Source organism: Solanum stenotomum, chromosome 1 (assembly GCF_019186545.1).
Source record: "Solanum stenotomum isolate F172 chromosome 1, ASM1918654v1, whole genome shotgun sequence".
Lineage (NCBI taxonomy): Eukaryota > Viridiplantae > Streptophyta > Magnoliopsida > Solanales > Solanaceae > Solanum > Solanum stenotomum.
In genome coordinates, this window is record NC_064282.1 from 96,557,338 (window position 1) to 96,580,647 (window position 23,310).

The 23,310-nt window shown below is 31.9% G+C and overlaps 4 protein-coding genes and 1 pseudogene across 4 annotated transcripts; 3 read left to right on the top strand and 2 right to left on the bottom strand.

Moving 5' to 3' along the window:
- Positions 1-1,244: 1,244 nt before the first annotated feature.
- On the top strand, positions 1,245-6,287 carry LOC125865368 (uncharacterized). Its single transcript, XM_049545564.1, has 9 exons — positions 1,245-1,444; positions 1,541-1,624; positions 2,532-2,641; positions 2,802-2,852; positions 3,523-3,666; positions 3,762-3,851; positions 4,065-4,171; positions 5,323-5,407; positions 5,881-6,287. Exons 1-9 carry the CDS (start codon positions 1,333-1,335, stop codon positions 5,977-5,979), a joined length of 882 nt encoding a protein of 293 aa, XP_049401521.1. The 5' UTR covers positions 1,245-1,332; the 3' UTR covers positions 5,980-6,287.
- A 141-nt stretch (positions 6,288-6,428) lies between these two features.
- Positions 6,429-7,402, top strand: LOC125859969 (mitochondrial carrier protein CoAc1-like; annotated as a pseudogene).
- Positions 7,403-7,757: 355 nt separating this feature from the next.
- On the bottom strand, positions 7,758-9,513 carry LOC125859979 (NDR1/HIN1-like protein 3). Its single transcript, XM_049539842.1, has 2 exons — positions 9,496-9,513; positions 7,758-8,315 (listed from the first exon to the last, which is right to left on the bottom strand). The coding sequence occupies exons 1-2, from the start codon at positions 9,511-9,513 to the stop codon at positions 7,758-7,760; spliced, it is 576 nt and encodes a 191-aa protein (XP_049395799.1).
- Positions 9,514-9,983: 470 nt separating this feature from the next.
- LOC125865407 (NDR1/HIN1-like protein 3) lies at positions 9,984-10,813 on the top strand. Its single transcript, XM_049545604.1, has one exon. The coding sequence runs from the start codon at positions 10,075-10,077 to the stop codon at positions 10,762-10,764; it is 690 nt and encodes a 229-aa protein (XP_049401561.1). The 5' UTR covers positions 9,984-10,074; the 3' UTR covers positions 10,765-10,813.
- A 9,934-nt stretch (positions 10,814-20,747) lies between these two features.
- LOC125865440 (NDR1/HIN1-like protein 1) lies at positions 20,748-21,754 on the bottom strand. The gene has a single exon (XM_049545641.1). The coding sequence runs from the start codon at positions 21,613-21,615 to the stop codon at positions 20,980-20,982; it is 636 nt and encodes a 211-aa protein (XP_049401598.1). The 5' UTR covers positions 21,616-21,754; the 3' UTR covers positions 20,748-20,979.
- Between the last annotated feature and the right edge of the window lie 1,556 nt (positions 21,755-23,310).

The window sequence follows — 23,310 nt, forward strand, 5'->3', positions numbered from 1 at the left end:
CTAATTTCATACCAAAAATATTGAAGTTTAAAGTATAGTTTTGCGATTTTCAACTTTAACCCCGTAGGTTTGACTTGATAATATAGTGGCTAAAATTTAAATAATTTAAATAATTTTAAAATTTTAAATTTTCTTTAAACAACTGTCCTCTAGCGGCTATTTGTGCACACCCTCTTAGGCCTATTACACATCCCGAATAGAATAAGCCCCATTCCTTGACCCACCTTATATATGGAGAAGCCCAATCCAACTTAAGGTTCATCAATCAAGTTATTTAATGAGAAACTTACCTAAATTTCACTAGTTTATGAGCTAATTACTTAGATACACTCTAGTTAACTAAGTTAATATCTTATTGGATTTTGGTGCATCCAGATATATAAACAAATATATGAATCTCGAATATATGGAGTCAAAATTAGGTGTTATTTGCTCTAGATACATTGTATCCGAGTGGATTCACATGTATCTAGAATACATAACAAATGTCACTCGCCTTTCTCGCCATTCTCCTATGTATTTCGTGTCCCAAATACATGCGAATCACACCAGATATATACAAATACATGTATTAGTGAAATTCACATGCATTTGGGAAACATCGAATCTTGCTCACCTCTCTTCATATTTAGTGTATCTAGCAGCAAATATGCATATATCTAAGTGCATTTTTCTCAATATATGGTAAGAAACTCTTAGGACCCGTTTGGTCCCAAGAGTACTTGGAAAAAACTTGGGAAGTGATGTTTGGCTACATAACTTGACAAAAAATTACCCTGTATATATAAAAAGGGGATAGATTTTCAATATTTTTGTATATATACTAACTTTGAATCAACAATAGCCCGGTGGTATGAAATTACGATTAATTATAGAAATTCCACCTTTTAGTTTACTTATTACCATTATCCCCTATAAGTTTTTCAAATCTCCAAAATCCCTCATTTTCACTCATCAGATTAGTGTATCTTGCGCATTAGATTAGTATATCATGTATAAAATGTAATGTATCTTACTTAACGATTAATATATCTCGCGCATCAGATTACTGTATCAGCGCTTATATTATTGTATCCGTTTGAGGGATTTCTGTAATTTTAAACTTTTAAGAAATAAATTGTAATTTTACCTTAAAAGTATGTGATTTCTCTAATTTGCCCACATAATGATGCCTCTTATACAATATTTAATATTGGGCCCGGGATACCTTATAAAAGTGAAGCCCATTTTATTGTTGTCTTCTCACAAAACCCTCTCTTTCTTCTTCCCCAAAATCTCTTAAACCCTAAAACCAGAAAAACTTTGAAAAGCGACGACGTTTGTGAAGCCACCATGCATAGAAGGAACATTAGGCTGCGAAGAGAGTACCTATACAGGAAAAGCTTAGAAGGGAAGGAGCGTTTGCTATATGAGAAGAAACGCAAAATCAGAGAAGCTTTAGAGGGTCAGTTTTCATTGCAAATTTAATAAGAAAATCATGAAATTTGTAGAATTTTATATTTTTTGTTTTTGGATTTTTGATGATTTTGGGTATATTTAGAGGGAAAACCAATTCCAACTGAGCTCAGGAATGAAGAAGCTGCTCTTCGGAAAGAAATCGATCTTGAAGATGAAATTACTGCTGGTATGCTAATTACTCAGTTTTCCCCATGTTTTGTTTGTATGATTATGATACTAATTGAGCTGGAATCGAATTAATCTAGCTACTAAAATTGTTGGTATTAGTCTTTGTTATGGGGATACATGATTGAATTGGGGTGGAAGTGGTTTTTGTTGTTTAATTGTAGGATAAAAGGTGATATGTTTACTGGGATTTGCTTAAAAGGATTGATAAAAGTAACTTGAAGGCCAAAGAATGGATTTTTGGCTTAATTTGCAGTGTCGTGCATCACAGGGTGGTAACTTTGGGGTAAAGGAAGCTGGTAGTGGTAGGTATTATAAGAGTCTTTAGGGTGCTACCTAGTAGTTAATGGAAGTTGGAACGAACATACTTGGAAGCAATGTCCTTAGCTTGCCTTGAGCTTCATGCACTTTATGCACTTTTTCAACATCCTTACTTGGTGGTGTAGTGGGTTATTGATTTGAAAAAGTGGTACATTGGTCTCCTTGGCTGAATGCGAAGAAGAGGTATCTTTTTTTATCTTCATATATATGATGTAAGATTTTATAGTTTCTAGAGGTTTTTATGTGCTCGTGAATTTTTCTTCACTTGTCTATTCTCTTGGTGGGTTAAATCTTGTAGAATGTGAAAAGGAAGAGAGAAGCAAAGAGGGTAAACAAGATGATGGAAGGATATGAAACCTTTGATAAACTAGAAATTATTGGCTGTCGGAAATCTTTACAACTCTCTTTAATGCTTGTATCTTCATCATGCCTTTTACCGATGGGAATTGTAGACTATGCACGTACAAGTAGAACATAGTGGTTTGTTGAAATGTTCTCTAATTACACATTTGTATTGAGTTGTAGTTGTATGTGCTATGTTTTTGCTATAACAAGGCTTTTGTCTATTTTTAATGATGTTGATGCAGTACCTCGATCAACTATTGATGATGAATATGCTAATGCACCTGAAAAAGATCCCAAAATTTTGCTTACCACTTCAAGAAATCCTAGTGCTCCTCTTACTCAGTTTGTCAAGGTTGGTGTACCCTTCAATTATCCTGTTATTGTATTACGTAGTCCACTATCCCCTTCTCACTTTTTCTTTTAGAAGTCATTATATTGGAAACTATATTTTTTTAATTAGACACTTCTCATGTCCTATTCTTTCCTTTTTCCATGTTGTTATATGGAGACAGGAGTTGAAAATTGTGTTCCCTAATGCTCAGCGGATGAATCGTGGTGGTCAGGTTGGTCTGCTATTGGGAATTCTTTTCTTGTTTGATATTTCTATCATTACGAGCTATTAGAGATGGCATTGGGAGCTTACAGCTTGGAAGATTCATAATTAGAATTGGTACTTTATCTGTAACTTCTTGCCGGAATAGGAAGAGGTGTTCCATTCGTTTAAATTGCAATTTAAACATGTGTATATGTACATTTTTGTGTCTTACATGTATACTGGAACACAGAGAGTAAATACTATAATAATGTGTCAGGCTCACATATATACACACTCCTGCAAACTTTCTAGAAAAAAAATAATTGAATATAAAAAGAAGAGAACAGATAGCCATGGATGTCTCATATTTGTTTTTTAATGAAAAGAGCTCTGATTCTTTGACTCTTAGACCCCTTGTTTGTGCAGGGAAAGTGATTTGTCTTATTAGCATTTATGTGCTTGCATAACAAGCTATTTAGTTCTTAAAGACTATGTTGCTTGGATTCTTCAAAAATGTCATCTTGCTGCATGTCGGATCCTCCAAACGTAGTGCATTTTTGAAGCATCCGACACGGTGTGGCTGAGTTGTTTGGAGAGTCCAAGCAGCATAACTTCAAGATATTTACGGTTTTACAATTATCTTCTATTTGTTTATCATATGTTTGTATTTTGCTCATTTTTTTTAATTTTTTTTTCAGGTTATATCAGAAATAATTGAAACCTGCCGATCTCATGATTTTACAGATGTAATTTTGGTCCATGAGAATCGTGGTGTGCCTGATGGTATTGTCATTAGTCATCTGCCTTTTGGTCCAACTGCTTACTTTGGATTGCTCAATGTGGTATGTGGTCTTACTCTTACCCTGTTAAGCGCAGAAGTCTTCTGCTGTCTATGTGAGTTGTAAGATGATGTCCTCATCTACTATTTTTCATGCAGGTGACTAGACATGATATTAAGGACAAAAAATCTATGGGAACGATGTCTGAGGCGTATCCACATTTGATTTTTGACAAATTTTCAACTAAGGTAATTCCTGACATCCGTTTTTCGATGAAGAGTGAAACACATGCGTTTCAGTAGACTTGCTACTGAAGCTGAGATTTTTGAAACTGAATGATCATGTTGCCAAAATCAGTTACTGGATGCTTAGATAATTCTTGAATATCTAGAGTCTTTGTTTTCTTAGTGTAGCATCTTATATACTGTTCTATACTCACCGGGGATATTTTGATCATGCAGCTTGGTGAGAGGACAGTAAACATCCTAAAGCATTTGTTTCCTGTGCCCAAGCCTGATACAAAACGTATCCTCACATTTGCTAACCAGTCGGACTACATCTCATTCAGGTATGTTTCTTGTTCAGTCTCATTAAGTTCTACTTTAGCAATGGAGGTTGTTAGTTTTGCTGTTTAGTTTTACTTAAGTACAAGGCATGCTGGGGATTATGGCTCAGCAATATTTTCCCTTTGATCCTTGATCCACAGATTTCTCATTTTGGCAAACAGAAGCCATTCAATCAGAATGAAGCTTGTAAACTATTGCTTTGGCATTAGCTATCCTTAAACAATTAGATATATCTTCGCTGATTGTGCCAGACTATGTTCTAGACTTTTTCTTTTGTAACATTTTGTTGTGTTTTTCTGAAGTTCATCATTTTAGGGATGTCTCTTTTAGTTGTTTTAGTCATTAGCTTTGCCTTTTACACATTTTGTTCCAGATGATGTTGCTCGGACTCTTCAAAAATGTCAATGGGTGCATGTCGGATTCTCCCAAATAGTGTTTTTGGAGAATTCAACACAGGTGCGACAACGTAAGGGAAGAGTACGTGCAACCTAGGTTCCGTCAGAAATCATTAACCATTTTTTATTCTGTATGGTGAGGCCCATGGATTTTCCTGAACTATTCTAACAAATAGAAAAGGGGCTAAAACCATGATATGCTACATACTTTTGCTTCTCAAAATGTTAAAAGATGAGAGATAGACGGACAAATGGATCATGACAAAGACCATGCAAGATACAAGTTGGAACATCCTGCTTAAATTTCATTACCTCTCCTGTCCAGCAGGAGGGAGCCAGTAGCTTTTCCCACTTTACTCACTTGATTGACTCAAACCACCAACCACATGGTTCGATCTTAGCGTGATTGCCACATATGGAATGTTGCAAAGAAATAACCCCCACTTGTTTCTCGAGAAGAGATGAGAAACATGCTCAATATCATTTGATTGAATAGTTGAACCAGTCCCTTGTTTGAAGAAACCCTCCTCTTCAATCAGTATTTTTTTTCATGAAAAGCATGCATGAGATAAGAAATCCAGTGTTTCACTAAGATTTCGAATAATCCTCTGGTGGAGGGTCCTTACCACTAGGCTATCCCTTGGTTGTCTTGTTAACTGACAGAGGATAGTTTAAAATAGGTATAAATTTGATGATTTACCGAATATACAGCTCCCCCCCCTCCCTTTTTTTATACTAAAGTTGATTGAAACATGCAGACATCACGTCTATGAAAAGAACGGAGGTCCAAAATCAATTGAGCTGAAAGAGGTTGGCCCTCGATTTGAACTACGGCTTTACCAGGTGACAATAATTATACCAAAACTGGTTCGTCATATTTGTTTGCATCCATGCTTATTAATAATCTTGAAACTGTGTAATATTGACTTATCTTAGTTTAGTTGCCAGACCTATGTTTTCCACTTCTACATATTCCTATAAAATTATTCGAAACGACAAAAGAGAAAAAAGTTGCTGCAAGTTCTCTTATCTGCTTCATGATAATAGATGTCAAGCAACTAAACCAGAAGTGATATTAAGCTCTTCTCCAAGAGTTCACTAATATGTGTTTTATCTAGCTCGAGAATTTATCATATTAGTTAACAGATTTGCTTTGGTCTTGAAGAATCAGTCCCTGAAAATGTGCTTTATTCAGTACACTTGCCCTGTCTCTTTGTCATATGAATTTCGTGCTATGCTGTTAGGAATGTGTGATTACCATGATCCGTATTCTATCTGTTGCTGATACCTGATCAAGTTACTTGTTTTTAATGTAGATCAAATTAGGAACGATGGATCAAGACGAAGCTCAAATCGAGTGGGTCATAAAGCCTTACATGAACACATCTAAAAAACGGACCCTTCTAGGGGACTGATCAACATGCAGCAGAATATGTACTTTGAAGCCTCCGTCTCTTCCCGCTTGCACTAACAGAAGTTGATCGTTGCTCCAAGTCATGTATTCGATCGTTGAAATGCAGACGTGATTTGCTGCTTCCTGTTCCAGAGAGATACTGTAAAATCTGTCTCTGTAGGAAAAGAAATCGTTGTTTTAAGTAGTCATTTGGTATTTCCCCTTAACTGGGAAAAATATAATGTTATGTATAATGTGCTAATTTAATTTTTGTAATGTCAAAGTTGATTTATTACTTCTATCTTGAGCTTATTGCAGTTTAAAGAGTAAAATAGAGTGAATTCTTTTTGTTTTGAAATTTTTTTGTTTCCCCCCTGGTGGTAATTAAGCATATATTTGAATAAAAACGAAGTTTAACGAAGAAAGAAAGACTTTATAAATATAGTTATAACTCAATAGGGGCGGAGATAGATGCACAAGAAGGAGATTCGGGTTAAATTATTTTCAAATATAAAAATATAAATTAAAACGGATGAAATACACAATATTGTTAAAGAAATTTTCACTAGGAGCATCTTTTGTGACATGTAGGATGTTTCAATTTTTGATGGTTTGCCTACATATGTAAAGGAGCTAATTGCTGGTGCATTTGCCAAAACCGTGATTGCTCCGCTAGAGTGGGTAAAAATACTTAAGCAGACAGAGACGGAACTCTTTAATTCCCTCGGAGTTTATCAATCTCTAAAGAAATGCGAAGGCGTTGTAGGTTTCTACAAAAGAAATGGAGCTAGTGTGATCCTTCGAATTATATTGTTCCCTATGCTGCATTGGTATCGTTAGTAGATCTTTTAGCTGGCTTTGACAGTAGTAGGAACTACGGTTTTGTGTACCTATCTTTTTGATTTGGCACGTACCAAGTTGGCTAATCAAGTTGTGGATACAAAAGGACATGTTAAACATCATTCACATAATCATGTTAAACATGTCATGCAGGTGGTCCCAAGGAAGGGGGACTACATGCACTATATAGAGGCATAGGGCCTACACTTATTGGTATTATTCCTTATGTTGGATTGAAGATTTACGAGGAAATAAAGAGGCGTGTTCAGGAAGATCACCAAAGGTCCATTTTGATGCATCTTTCTTGTGGAGCTCTAGCTCTAGCTTATTTGGACAAGCATATATGTATCCATTGGACGTGGTTACGAGGCAGATGCAGGTAGAACACCTGCATCTGCAACCTACATTGCAAAACAGAGCGCTTTATCCTCAAAATAGGAATATGTTCAACGATCTTTAATTTCTTCCATTGTACGCAATCAAGGTTGAAGGCAATTATTTACGGGACTTATATTAGCATAAACTACATGAAAATCGTTCCCTCCACGACTCTTGGTTTCGCGACATATGACGCAATGAAAGCTTGGCTTCTCATAAGGATTTGACAAACTTTTTTTTTAGTAGTTTTGGCTCAAACTCAATTTCATGTTCAAAAGATCATTTAATATGTATAAACTCTGTCTTTTAGGATATATTGAGTAATTAACACAAAACAAAACTAGAAATGAAAGAAAATCAACATCAATAACTAACTATATATCAAATCCCAATTAACTTGAGGATCGATTAACTTGTATGAATTCTCTATATTCGTTATATTTTATTCAAATACATTTCATCCTTTTAAGGATATATATATAAGGATGAATAGCATTTCACATCATACAAACAAAAAAAACAACTTCACACACCTTCGTCAAAGGTTTAATTCTGGTAACTCTTCATATCAAGTCTGACGTATTACGAGGCCCAACTAGGAAAGACCATGCAATTAGTTCTTTGAAAAGTAGAAGGTGATGTATTATCAGACTTGAGTGGAACCTTTAGTCCACAGCCAACAACAAACTTAATCTTTCCCGTTGTGATCCAACCTGATTTTAGCCTCATGTGAACGTTAAACATTGTGTAAATATTAAAAGCTCCATTTTTCTTCTCATTTTCGTAATCCAATTTCTCTCTATCTCCGAATTGAACATCGCTTTGACCCTTGATCTCCTGATGCAAAATAGTCATGTTCTTAGAATCCTGAGAGAACAATTCAAAGTTCGTTGTGGCAAATTTCTTTTGATGGAAATTCGATTTTGCCTCTATGAGTTCATACTTAACGCCAATTTTTTCATTGGAGTTTCTTATCTCGAAGTTGAGGTTAAGGTCATAGTCAAGGGTATTGGTTGATGGAGAGAAATCGAATTTCGCCAATGAGGCATCTGACACGTGGAAATAGACCTTGTTGGGCCTCCAAATGAGCCAAATGGCTAGAAAAAGGATGCCAAAGATGACAATAATCACACAAAGGATCTGAAAAATGCATGCGCAAACACAACTGAAGATACAGTTGCAACAACAAAATTTCCCCATGACGGGGTTTTTTCTTCTTTTTTTTTTGATTTAATAATAATAAATTTCGATTGGAACGAACTTTATTTTTTTAATTTGTGTTTGTTCTAATACAGAAGAATCAAATTGTAGGGAGGATGATTCTTCTGTATTGTTTTTCTGCCTAGTTTCAAAGGTGGGGTTAATGTGTTATATGTGTAAATATTATTTAATTTGTGAATTATGAAAATAAATGGTTAGGAGGAAATTGTGGAAATGCCAATAATTTTTGGTGTGGTTAAGGTTTAATACATGGTTGATTCTATTTTAGTCAACTTTGTTTAAATTTAGTTTCTTGTTTTTGTGGAGAAAATTTGAGGCATAAGCATAGTTATAAGTGAAACAACTACTAGTTATGTGATAAATAGTATTTAATAACACATAGTAGGATATATATTGTAAGTAACATTATTGGAATAATTATATTTGGACAAAATGTCAATTCTTGTTTTGAAGGTTTATGATATTCCTTAGTTGTTTATCATGCTTTATCTTCTTTATTTATGTATCCAAAGTTTAATTGAATTTTAACATGGTATTGTTTGGTAGTTTAGATTGAATTGTCATTCATTTAATTAGTTCTAAAAAGTTATGTTGTAGTGGTTTGGTTTTCATAAATAGGTCCTCTATGCGATTGACCGCGATATGAATAGAAAAGAATGAAGAGCCATCTCCTTTGAGCCTTCCATTTCAGAATTGTTGAAGGAATTACAAACTCTAACTATCTAACTATACTGATCAGGGTCGATTTTACCAACTATTTATTTTACCACGCCTGAGTTAGAGGCTAAGGAAAGTAGAATAAGGTGAAGGTGGGTCTCTTTGTAGCTATTCTATAAGACCTTGGATTGGAAGAATTATAAATAGAATAGAAGTTCTTGAATTGTCATTTATTTAATTAGTTCTAAAAAGTAATGTTGCATTTTTATGTTATCGTTGTTTGGTTGTATAAAAGAATGCTTTATCATTAATTTGTTATGTAGTAATGTGCTCTCTAACAAAAGCGATTTCGAATTTATGGAAATTCGAACTCAAAATTATTGATTAAGGATAAAATAGTATTTGTCAATCCACCACAACCCTCATTGTTAATAGTACTTACATGATATGATAGCTCCATGATATATTAAGTCTTTTCAATAGGTTTATGAGATAATTGTTCAAATATTTGATGAACATATTTGGAGTTGATATATTATCAACATATTTAGTTCATTAGTGTTACCTAACCCTAATGAACTAAATATGTAGTAGTACTTTCTCGTTGTACTAAACAATTGTTAGCTATTATCTTTATCTATCACTCCATCATAATCATCGTTGATAGTAATATTTCCGCATTACTTCTCTATTTATCGTTTTTTATGTTATCAATAATTTAGTTCATTAATGTTATTTAATGGATAGCGATTCGTTGAATGACTATCGTGAAAAACATAGTTCTTATTTTTTTGAAAAAGTACTTTTTAAAGCTAACAAGACATATTTATTATTTAATTAAATAATAAATATGTAACTAAAAATCTTGTTAGCTTTTGATAAAAAGCTTACAATGATAATTGCATTGTGACTTATTATATATAATATTAATACTCACAATTCCACTCACACAAAAATCGTTCGCATTCTTCCACTACTACGCAATTGCTTTATCTCTTTTCTCTCAATTTTCCGTTCAGTCATGCCGGAACCCCACTTGAACGGAGCTTATTACGGCCCATCAATTCCACCGCCGTCAAAAACCTACCACCGTCCAGGCCACGGCGGAGGCGGAGGAGGCTGCTGTTGCAACCCATTCACCTGTTGTTGCAGCTGTATCTTCAACTGCATCTGCACTTGCATCTTCCAAATCCTCTGTACTCTCTTAGTCATCATCGCCGTCGTCGGATTCATCTGCTGGTTCGTTCTCCGTCCAAACAAGGTAAATTTCCACATCTCCGATGCTTCATTAACCCAATTCGATTTCTCAACTAGAAACAACACTCTGTACTACGATCTCCATCTCAACATCTCAATTCGAAACCCTAATAAACGAATTGGGATTTACTACGATTCAATTGAAGCTAGGGCTATGTATCACGGCCAGAATTTCTCGATTGTGAAACCCGACCCGTTTTATCAGGGTCACAAAAACACAACCGATTTGAATCTGGTGTTTACGGGTCAGGATTCGGTTCAATTAGGATCCGAGTACAATGTGGAGAAGGATTCTGGGGTTTATCAAATTGGATTAAGGCTTTATATGAGGATTAGGTTTAAATTTGGTTGGATTAAGACCAAGAAGATTAAGCCAATGATTAAGTGTGATTTAAAGGTACCATTTAAGGGTAATGGTACTTTTGAGAGGACTCAATGTAATCTTGATTGGTAATTTTTTGGTTTTATTATTTCTTAATTTTTGTTGGATTATTGGGAGATTATTATTCAATCCATTAGACAATATGGTATTATTATTATTATTATCTTATTGTTTTTGAATAGTATTGTTTTTTGTGAATAAATAATCATTTCTTTTGTGTTGTGTTTCTTTGTTTTGAGCTTGCTTTTACAAACAACTAATATTTCGGATAATTTTATAAGTGGGGTTTGAAGAGTATGATGTGTATATCGTCTTACTCTTATCGAGATGTGAAAAAGAGTGACAAACTCATTTTAATTCGGTCATAGGTTGGGTCCAAAGAACAAGAGTGGACTTGCAATATTAAGTTTGTTGTTCTTCATTAGCTTAGTGGTGAAATGGTCGATTGTTAATTGATTGGTTGTAGGTTTAAATTCTACTTAAAGAGATTTTCTAGTTATCATATAAAAAGGAATAAAATGAAAATACATTAGTGAAGAAGTTATGCTAAAATATCGGAGAGGAGAATAGTAGCAACAATTGTTTTGAGCTTGCTTTTGTGAATTCAATTTGGAGATGGATGATAATTGAATAGTGATTATTTCTTTTTTTAAAAATGTATATTTGGTGATCAAAGTATTTGCCTTCACATAAGGTGAGGGTGAGACTATTTCACCCTTAACTAGAGGTTTTGGGTTTGAGCTTTGGGTATGGATTTCGTCGTGTGCAATTTAGATTTAGTCCGGACTCCAATGCAAGCTTCGGACACCAAATGAGAAATCAAAAAAAGAAAGGTGAGGGAAGAGTTGTATTAAAAAAGGTGTTACATAGACAGTTTAGTTTAGTGTAACTTACAAAAATGACTATAGTTTTAGGGTTATTAGATTGGAATAGCTATAAGTATGATATTTAAAAAAAATAGCTACACTTTATGTGTCAAAATGGCTATATTCCATGCATATGTTGATTTTTTTTTAATATGTCGTTTTTTTTAAATACAAAAATACATCCAAATTTAATTCTTCACTAAGTAAGGCAATTTTGTTAATAATGTAACTGCCATTCCTTTATTTCAGCCCTTAACCCCCTTAATTTTACACTTTAAATTAGCGATAATCACCATTACCGTTTAGGTTTCTCATCAGTTTAAAAATAAAAAAAAATTCTTTAATCTTTCTTCTTCAGTTTTCCCTTAACAAAATTCAATTCCATGACAACTATTACAGTCTTGATCCGGTGTTCCGAAAAATAGAGCGAAGAGAATTGCTATGTAGAATATAGTATTGACGGGACAGTGTTGAAGGAATAGGCTTCATATTCTGATTTGGTTGATTTAATTTCGATACAATTGAACATCGATCTTACAAAAAAATGTATCAAAATCAAATACAGAGTTGAAGGTAACGACACACATATGGAAATACGTAACGACATGGGCGTGCGTGTATATGTTACGTTAAAAAAGATCAACACTCAATTTGGAGTATATCCCTTGTGTGTAAGTATTTTCGATAAGGAATTCATAATGTATTCTGCTGTTTCTGGTCCTCCAATTAACCAGTCTGGGAATTCGATTGATCTTATTTTCTGCAATATTTGGATCAACAGCAGAACAACATTCATATAGCCAAGCTTGCATAGCAAGAGGCATACCATCAATTATGTAGTATTGTTTCTTAGCATTCATTTTTTTTGTTATGCTTTTGACCAATTTGGAGAAAACATCTTTTTCCATGGGTATTCATGGTACCGACCGTTCTCAACTAGATCAAATTGTATCCTTGGAATTGAAGAGTTCTTCTCACTGGAATAGATGAACGTATTGATAAAATATAAAATTGCAAATTTAACAGCATCATCATCATTCCCATCACCCTATACATTCTTTTTATACTTACTGATCAACTCTGGCTTTCTTACGGTACTTTTACCCTCAAAGTACTGCTCGATGATTCTGTTCGGCTCACTTGTGTCAAATAAGAAATCGTCTTCATGAGCGAAATAGTTCAAACCAGTAATAATGGAAAATTCTTCAATTCCAAAACAGAGTGGTGTGATTTATACGAAAGAACAGTTCATCCAGGGAATTGTCCTCCAATTCACGAACCATTAAACACCTAAAGATTTGTGTTTGCGCCTCACACACGTGCATTTTGGTATACACTCCAAAACAACTATCTTTGAATCGATTGAATTGGGTCGGTGTATGCTTCCCCTTCAAATCTGTACTGTAAGAAAGGCTGAGTTGATAAGTAAGTATAAAAAGAAGGTAAGGGGTGATGGAATGATGATGATGCTGTTAAATTTGCAATTTTATATTTTATCAGTACGTTCATCTATTCCGATGAGAAGAAGAGCTCTTCAATTCCAAGGATACAATTTGATTTAGTTGAGAGCGGTCGCTACCATGAATACTCGTGGAGAAAAGATGTTTTCTTCAAATTGGTCAAAAACATAACAAAAAAATGGATGTCAAGAAACAGTACTACATATTGATGGTATGCCTCTTGCTATGCAAGTTTGGCTATATGAATGTTGATCCAAATATTGCAAAAAAGAATACCAATCGAATTCCCAGATTGGTTAATTGGAGGACCAGAAACAACATAATACATTATGAATTCCTTATTGAAAATACTTACACACAGGGGATATACTCCAAATTGAGTGTTGATTTTTTTTAACTGAACATATACACGCATGCCCATGTCATTACGTATTTTCATAGGCGTGTCGTTACTTTCAACAGTGTATTTGATTTTGATACACTTTTTTGTAAGATCGATGTTCAATTGTACCGAAATTAAATCAACCAAATCAAAATACGAAGAATATTCCTTCAACACTGTCCCGTCAATACTATATTCTACATAGCAATTTTCTTCGCTCCATTTTCTGAAATGTCGGATCAAGACTGTGATAGTTGGAATTGAATTTGTTAGGTGAAAATTGAAGAAGAAAGATTAAAGATTCTTTTTTATTTTTAAACTGATGAGAAACCTAGACGGTAGTGGTGATTATCGCTAATTTAAAGTACACAATTAAGGGGGTTAAGGGCTGAAATAAAGGAATGGCAGTTACATAATTGCCTTATTTGGTGGGAATTAAATTTAGATGTATTTTTGTATTTAACGAAAAAACGACATATGCATGAAACATAGCCATTTTGACACATCAAGTGTAGCTATTTTTTAAAAATATAATACTTATAGTTTTGACCCTAAAACTATAGTCATTTTTGTAAGTTACACTTCTTTTAAGCCCAAACAATTTGAAAGCATTTTTATAATGTTTACATACAATAAAAAAAATATATTTTAAACACTAACTTTAAAATAACAAAAGAAAACCAAAAGTCATAAATTATTATTAATAATACAATAAACTAAAACGCCATTCAAATAGGCTCTTAGTTTTCACATACATAAAGGTCAAGTTGCAATATTTCCGTTACATTAAAGTTACAAAAAAAAAGTGGCCCCTTGGAATTGATATTTGGTCTTTAAATTTTGAATTTCAATTTTGCTATTAAAAGAAAAAAATAAGTTAAACTTCGTTTTTTCTAAAACTTATATTGTCTTCCCTATTGTATTATTATAAAATAAACAAAAGTTCTTACTTTTTTTAAAAGAGAATTTTTATACCTTCACATTTTAGCTCGTTCACTTGTTAGAGCGGCGCGGGTTTAGATATATGTATGTGAGGTACAAGCAGGGACGGAGTCAAGTAAAATTGAGGGGTTTAAATCTTATGTAACTTTTTCGTATATTTATTTTTATATTTTAAATTCTCTTAGTGAAATGTTCTGATTAAATACGAATTGTTGTTAATGTCTTGTTTGCCCGCAATGGCTTCAGACCTAGAAGTAGAAGGGATGTGATTTTGATGGAGGTACATTGAGTATGTTATTGTTTGTGTTGGTTAGAGAACCAAAGGTTATGGTTGGATACATACGATTAATTTCTTTCTAATTATAGGTCTCAGTTGGAGTCCTGGATATGAAAAAAAAATATCTATCAAATGGTGCTTGCCTCTTTAATGGTTTCTTTCGAATTTTGGGGAGTCTCAAAATAGATATCGGGCAACGAATGAAAAATTTCAAATACAAAATTTTCTATATTTGGATCATGCCAAACACACACTCCTGATTTTCCTGGGATAAAATGTCCCTATGCCCAAGCCCAAGGAGTATTTATTGGGCTCCATGTCCTTTAGAAATAGTAAGCCAGTCTACAAGTCATTAACAAACTAGCACTTACCATAATATCCATAAATCGGTATCGTGTAGATGAAATAGCATCCATTGATCACTTTTATTATTATATATTTGAAGGTCGATTGAAACAACTAAACTTTAACAAAATTATAACTTTCGACTACTCATTCTAGACAAATTCTATAAGAGGTGAGAGTTGGGTGAAGGAGATGGGAGCTATGGGGATGGGAGTGAAGATGATGCTCGTGTTGGAGAGTGGGAAGACACGATCGAGACGGGCCAACATGGGAAGACACGATCGAGGCGGAATGACACTTGTAAGACGAAATTGTTTTCCTTACTTTCATTAAGAAAATCATTTCCTTACATTGATTCCTTAATCGAATCATATGTACTGATCAATATAATTTCGTATAATCATCTATTCTTTGCAACTTACTTTCGTAAAGAAAATATTTTCAAAAACCACCAGACAAATCAAAAATATTTTTCTCCATATCGAACACCCACTCTATGTGCGTGTGTAAGAGTAAGCTCACATTATTAGGTCATCCATCCACCAATTTCTAAGTTTAGATGACATAATCTATTAATTTCTTCTTACACGTAAAAACAAATGTCTATTTTGTTTTTCTTCTCTTATGCACTAACAAACATCTCTTATTTATTTGTTTACATTATTAAATTAATTTTTTGTAAATCGAGGCTCATATTTTTTCCATACATCCGATTGTTAGATCTATTTTACTATGAAATTAAAACTCTTATCTATTTTATACATTGCAAATCGAGGCTCATATTTTTTCCATATTCTTGAATGTCAGATCTTTTTTTTCTTCAAATTCTTCATTGTCTCAGCAAAGTCAAAATATTTATGATGTATCTTCGCAATTTTTTTTTTGGATAATTTTGAATCAAAATTGAAAGGATCTTCGACGAATTGGAAGAATAAATTTGAAATCCATCACTTATGTATCGTTCATAACTCACCTTGTTTTCCTAGATTCTTGAATGTATTCATCACGTATCAACTATTGTTTTTGACTTTTTTAATCTATTACCATTTGGGTAAGAATTGAAAGAAGAAAATTTGAATTGTTTGAAGCTAGACGATTTGGAATAGAATTGAGAGAAGAAAATTTGAATTTTGAATTGAAGGTGGGTGGATTTGAAAGAGAACTGAAAGAAGAAAATTTAAATTTTGATTTGATTGAATCGTTTTTAAGATTTGGGAGAAATTGAAATCAACTAGATTACGTAATTTGGGGAACTCACAATCAATTTTATATTCTCTTTTCTTTAAAAGTGTAACTGAATTTGTTTTAATGTATCGAATTTAGTGTATCCGGCTTGTTTGCTATGTATCCGAATAACATTGATTTTGAGAAATTTTTGTAAATTGAAAAATAATAGGAATATAATGTAATTTATGTCCTTACACTATGGGATTTATGTAAGTTATACTTAATTTATTCCTAATTAGAGGTCTCAGCTGGAGTCCTGAAATGAAATAAAAAATTATTAGAGAGCGCTTACCCCTTTAATGATTCTTTCAAATTTTGGAGAGTCTCAAAGACAAAGAATGAAAAAGTCATTTGGTAGAGTGTATAAGAATAATACAAAATAGGGTGCATTAGTAGTGTTTGCATTAGTAGTGTTTGCACTAGTAATGCTTGCATTAGTTATGCAAGCATTATTTCTTATACACTGTTTGGTTGATGTATTAGAAATAACAAATCTTGCATAATTTCTATTTAAAAATATATGTTTACAAAAATACCCTTCACACTTTATTTATTTTTACACTTCCTTGCAACAAAGTTCTTTGCGTTACATCATTAACTCCTCTTCTTCTTCTTCTTTTTCTCAAAAATACTATTAAATAGTTGTGCTGTTTGAGTCAAAATATTTTTGTGAAAAGTTGGCAAAGAATTCTTTTATCAAATTTATTGCGACAATAGTAAATTTTTTTAATTAAATTATGTTGAAATTAGATTATTATTTTTTTTTTAAAAAAAAGATACTTAAGAGGCCATAAAGTCTATCAAGACACCAACAAATTAAANAGATATTGAAAAACAAATAAAAACATATGACAAGAAAGAAAATGAAAAGAAGAGAAAATGTTAGGAAATGTTTTAAAAAGGCTTTGAGGGTAGTTTTGTAATTATTTAATCTAACGCAAGTATTAAATGCTATGTATTACTAATACCTAGAATTACCTGGTATTAGTAATACACAACTTAATACACAATGGCAAGAAAAAGTGTACCAAACAAGGTACTACTAATACACATACATAATGCATGCATTATATTTCCTAATACACTCTACCAAACGACTCAAACTTCTAACTAAAAGCAACTAAATCCTCCAAAAAAAAACATTTTTCTGATTGGGCTTAAGCCCAAGGAGTTTTTATTGGGCTCCATGTCCTTAAAAAATAAGCTAGTCTATAAGCCATTTGACAAACTAGCACTTACCATAATGTCCATAAATCAGTATCACGTAAAAGAAATAACATTCACTGATCACTTTCATCGAATAGAGAAAGGGTTAGAATTGACCGAGTAAAGAAACAAATACTTGAGTAGTATGGAAGAAATGATGCACCACCGTTAAAGATTGTAATGGGATGAATAAATATAATATGATTCCTTCATCAAATCTCGAATTTGAGTACTGAAATGAGAATCTTTATCGTAAGTGCTTTCTCTCTTAGTGGATCGTGAATCTACAACATTGCTAGATAGCAACTTGTAGCACTCCTATTTAAAACATATTGAGTTCTTTATAATTATTTAATGTTTAACAAGTTTTTGACAAAGATTATATTAAAGTCAACTCATACGTCTATATGTGTATATAAAGTCAATAATCTCACATGTTAAATTATATCAAATATACAATTATTATTATATATTTGGAGTCGATTGAAACAACTAAACTTTAACAAAATTATAACTTTCCACTAATCCTTCTAAAAAGGATTATTTGTGCATTTCTGACCTTTCCTTTAAGAAAGCCCAATGCTTAGACGCGTTCGATTGAGCAATTAAGGTGTTGTTTGATTTGTGGATTAAGTTCACAATAATTTAGACAAATACAATAAGAGATGTGAGTTGGGCGATGGGGATGTGCGGGGGGGGAGGGGGGGGGGGACGAGGGAATGAAGATAATGCTCGTGTTGGAGAGTGGGAAAACACAATCCATACGGAATCACTTGTAAGACATATTTTTCCTACTTCTATTGAGAAAATCATTTTCCATACATTGATACTTTACTCGAATTATATGTACTGATCTATATAATTTTGTATATTAATCTTCGCCGATTCTCTTTAAGCAACTTCAGTATTTTCATAAAAAAAATATTTTCTAAAAAATTAATTAAACAAACAAGAAAAAAATAAAAAATATTTTTCTCCGTACCGAACACTCAACACACCATCTATGTGCGTATGTGAGAGAAAGCTCAAATTATTAGGTCATCCATCCACCAATTTCTAAGTTTTAGATGATATAATCTTTTAATCTCTTCTTACACGTAAAAACAAAAGTCTATTTTGTTTTTCTTCTCTTATGCACTAACAAACATCTCTTATTTATTTGTTTACATTATTAAATTAATTTATTTTAAAAAAAGGTATTTATAGCAAAACAAATATCTCATAATCAAAATTAATTACTCCATTTTTAAAAAATGATTATTTTTCTTTAAAAAAATAAATACATTAAAGAGAAAATTATTCTATTCTTTTAGCTAGGATAGTTTGTTGTCTTTATGAGCTGTTAGCCATTTCGTTCACTTATATATCTTTGCAATAAATTTCTTAATTCCTTAAAATTCTCATCTTTACTTTATATAAAGTTTAAAGTTTGAAATTTCTGATTAATAACCACAAAGTTTTTTTCTTTTCATGGTTATCTGTTGTTTGGTATCTACTTTCGATTTTCAATAAATTTAAATTTTACCGTATAAAGTCCATCATTAAAAGGGGAGAAATACACCTTAATAAGATATTTTTTCTCATTCACGTAGATTGAATTTGAGATTTCTGATTTTTAAAACGTAATCTAAAACATCTCTTATTTATTTTGAGAAAGTTGTGTTTTTCTCAAACTATAAATATAGTATTTCTAAGTGAAAAGGCATTTTCCCAAAACCTACATTTAGAATTAAAAAAAGAAAACAAACTTTATCATTTTAGCAAGAAAAAAAAATAGAAACACTCTAATTTTAGAAATGATATTTAATTTGAAAGTATATCCACAATTTGAAAGTCTTATCTCTTTGTTAAATTACAAATTTGGCCATTTTTATTTTGTTTATTTCAGCCCTTAACTATAGTCTATATGGATGATGATGATAGTTTCCCACTAGAACACTCTACCTAACAAACACTCTTGAATAATTTTTTTTCTTTCCGTTTATATGATATAATTTAATTTAATATAAAGTTTAAGAGTATTTTTGAAAAAAATTATTATTTAAAATAAATTTTAGATATTTAATTAGTGTGACTATAAGAAAACTTTCAGTATTAAATTATTTATAATTATAAATCTTATGCTATGAAAAATTAGAAGAAAAAAAATGTATACGTAGTAATAATATGTTAAAAAGTAGTGATAATTAATCGTAGTTCACAACATCCCTTTTCCAACACTATATATTGTAGTAAAATGGATTAAACTTCATTATCTTTTATTAAAAGTCTCGATTTCAAACTTTATGAATGAAAGATTATTTTAATACAGAGCATCTCTTCGTTAGATAATTAATTAGAAACTTAATGCGAATATCAAATTCGCATGAATAACAAAAAGATCATCCCCTCCCCTTACCTCTAAATTATTATATATTTTTTAATTTTTCATTCAGTGTCCAATATCTGTATTGGAGCCTGACTATCGTGCGCATGAATAACAAAAAAGATCATCCCCTCCTCTTACCTCTAAATTATTATACATTTTTTAAATTTTTTATTCAGTGTTCAATATCTGTATTGGAATCTGACTGTTTTAAACTCGCTTTACATAGGACCCTATACGAAGAAAAGTACACCCTATCAAAAAAAATTATACTCGACATTCAAATTCAAAAATTTTAATTAAGAAAGGAACAATCCATCCCCACCACACTATTCCTAAATTGATATCTCATTGACTGTTAGAGAAAACAAAACGTGTAATCACATGGGCATATACCCTCCCCCCCACCCCCCCACCCCAATTCGTATAGGCTTAACGAATATACAGCTCATATGTCCTATGGACCAAACACTTTTTCAATTTTAATTAATGCTATTTTTTATGATTTAAAATATTATTTTCATTTTAATTTATGTATCACCATTTAACTGAATATGAAATCTAACAAAAAGAATATTATCATTATTTATGAAATTTATGGTCTACATCATTTTATTAAACATAAAATAAAATTCTTACGATAAAAAAGTGAATCACATAAATTTGAAACAAAAGTAAAGAAGAGTAAACATCAAGTAAGCCATTTCTTAAAATATCAAATTTAAAACATTTATAATATTTAAAATACTAAAAATCAAAGATACTGACAACTTGTATAACACAACACAGCAATAATTGTTTCACTTTTTTTTTCTTAACACAAACAAAACAAAAATATAGTTTCAATGATTCCGCACTTCGGATAATACTTTATTTTAAGTTGAGTATCTATCGAAAATAATATTTCTATTCTATAAAAATAGAAATAAAATTTACGTATCCAATATACTCCTCAGATCACACTGAATATATATTATTGTTCTAGAAACAAAACAATAATATAATATATAATATTGTAGTAATTAAATTACAACTTGTAACAAGATTATGGATTCCCCTATATATCCGATTTATCCTCCATTTTTAATTTTTTTTTTTTAGCAAAATATACAATTTCATCAACTATAAAGGAACAAAACATTTATTAAGAAAAAAGAAGTAAAAATAGATTTTTAAATAAGAAAAGAGAATTCAAAACAAACTTGACGGCCGTTACTTCAAACGCTGACGGAGCAATCCCGAGCTAGTTGATACTTAACGGCGTTATTTCCAACCATAACCCCTCCGTAACCGGGCCGATCACCGAGTGGCACGTATGCAGAGCACGTGACATGTAAATGGTAATGGCCCGTTGTTATGGACCCCACTTTCCACTTTACACGCCCATCAATCTTAAAATCCAACCAAACGCCCCCGTTTTGTTGATCTTCTGACAGGCCCGGCCCGTTATACGGGGCGATCGGGATGTTATTCCCGTAAACAAATGGGGACCATATGTTAACGTCCTTATGGCCTTGATACACCGGGGGTATTTGAGTGTAATACGTGATTTGTTGATTATGATACATAGCGTATATATCCATGTTATCATAATAAATTCCGATTTTGCTATTAGGGTTACGTGCGTATATTGTGGTTTGGATAGAGGTTGAGAAGATGTTCGGGGCGGACACGTTGAAGGTGAAGATAGTTGTGTCTTGGAGGATGAAACGAGGTTTTTTAGGCTGAAGTATAGCCCATACTATGAGGATAATGAGAAGAGCTAAGAAGAGGAAGATAAGGAATCCAGCACAACAACGTTGGATTAGCTTCTTCTTCTTGCTCTTGTGGTGGCTACACTTTTTATCCGACATGTCGGTGGTGCTAGTGGTGATAGTTGTGATGATAGAGGGAGGAGGAGAGGTTGTTGAGAGTGGTTTGTGTAGGAGAAATGAAAAGGGAAGGGAGATGGGAATTGATTGACTATATAGATAGAGAGAGGTGAGTAAAGTAGTTTTATTTTATGCCACTTGAGTTGTAGAAAGTGTGTTGTAGCTAGCATTGGTAAAGGGGGTACTAATATGTCAAATTCCTCCCACTTTCTTATCAAAGCATGGGGCCCACATGTATACATATAATACATTATAATAAATGAGATATGAGAAATAGATGCTCAATTACAACGTTCGATAAATCTATAGTGTGATAAATATAATCTTGAAATAAGGCGAGTTGTTAGCTATAAATATGGATAAGGTTATATATATGCTCAATTTATGTAGCATTTTTTGAATTTTGTAGGACAAGATTTTTTTATTGCAAATTTTTATGTGCCTTTTAAATATTTTAAACTATTGTGATTTATAGTATTTTTACGTAGTTTTCAAATATATAAATTTTAATTATAGTAATCTTGAAACTAATTAATATGTCTAACCAAACACATTATAAAACAAAATTTCTACATTTATTTTGAATTATTATCTCTAATTTCTCGTACCTTACAACACCAAAATATTTAATTTCCAAAATTAAAATAATATCACATAAATTGAGACGAGAAAATATATAAGTTAAAACTCCAAGTATATATGAAATGTATTTTTTGTGTATCATTTTGGGTTGACTATATATATTAATTTAGTTCCAAGTGTCAAATGAAGCTTTAAGCAATTTCGAGAATTAATTGCTTTATCGAATTTACATAAAGTTGTGAGAATTACTTATTATGAAAAAAGTTGTGTGAATTATCTTTTATTTAATTACTATTAACTTGTCGGCTTGGTGTTTGAAATTAAAAATTATTGATAGATAGAAATTATAATAATTAATAATTTAAAAGATATTTAAAAGATATTATTATAAAAAATAACTTATTTAATTCTCGAAATTTGAAGATTATGATATGATAAGTAATTTTGTTTTGGGATCCAAGAGACGTATTATGCGGGAATAATATTATATAGATAGGCCAATTTGTTTAATTTGGTCAATGGTAATTAAAAACAAATTAATCTAGGGTTTGTACAAAATGAATTTAAACTTTTGCACTGAATATGATGCACCATCATAGGAGATCTAATCAGAGGTTATGTACTTTTCACATATATAAAATAAAAAAAGAACATTTTCAGAATTTTTAAAAGTTTTGATTTGCGATATTTTTATTTTGAGATTTGATTAATTTGTATTCATGACAAATTTTTTTTACTTTGGGTGTAATGTTCTCCTTATGACTCTATTAAAGACTATTTCATTCTCAGGTAAACACACGAAGAATTTTTAAAAAAAGTAATATACGCGATATATACAGACAAAAGGCAGTTTGATAAACCCTAGTATTGCACCCTTCTGACTTCACTCCATTCAGGTGGCTCGAATCTGAGTTTTCTGATTAATATTGCACTATTTTGACTCCACCTCCATTTGCTAAATTCGATATTAATGAATAATTATTTTATTTTATTTTTTATTTTTTTAAAAAATAAACATGTATACTACAATTTTTTGAAAGATATTAATGAAAAATCATTTTGTTTTGTTTTTTTTTTAAAAAAACAAATTATATA

Bases quoted from the DNA above. Each gene is read 5' to 3' on its own strand.
- LOC125865368 (XM_049545564.1), top strand. From the start codon at position 1,333: ATGCATAGAAGGAACATTAGGCTGCGAAGAGAGTACCTATACAGGAAA. The intron at 3,667-3,761 runs GTATGTGGTCTT...TTTTTCATGCAG, and splicing joins ACTTTGGATTGCTCAATGTG to GTGACTAGACATGATATTAA. The intron at 5,408-5,880 runs GTGACAATAATT...TTTTTAATGTAG, and splicing joins TTGAACTACGGCTTTACCAG to ATCAAATTAGGAACGATGGA.
- LOC125865407 (XM_049545604.1), top strand. From the start codon at position 10,075: ATGCCGGAACCCCACTTGAACGGAGCTTATTACGGCCCATCAATTCCA.
- LOC125865440 (XM_049545641.1), bottom strand. From the start codon at position 21,615: ATGTCGGATAAAAAGTGTAGCCACCACAAGAGCAAGAAGAAGAAGCTA.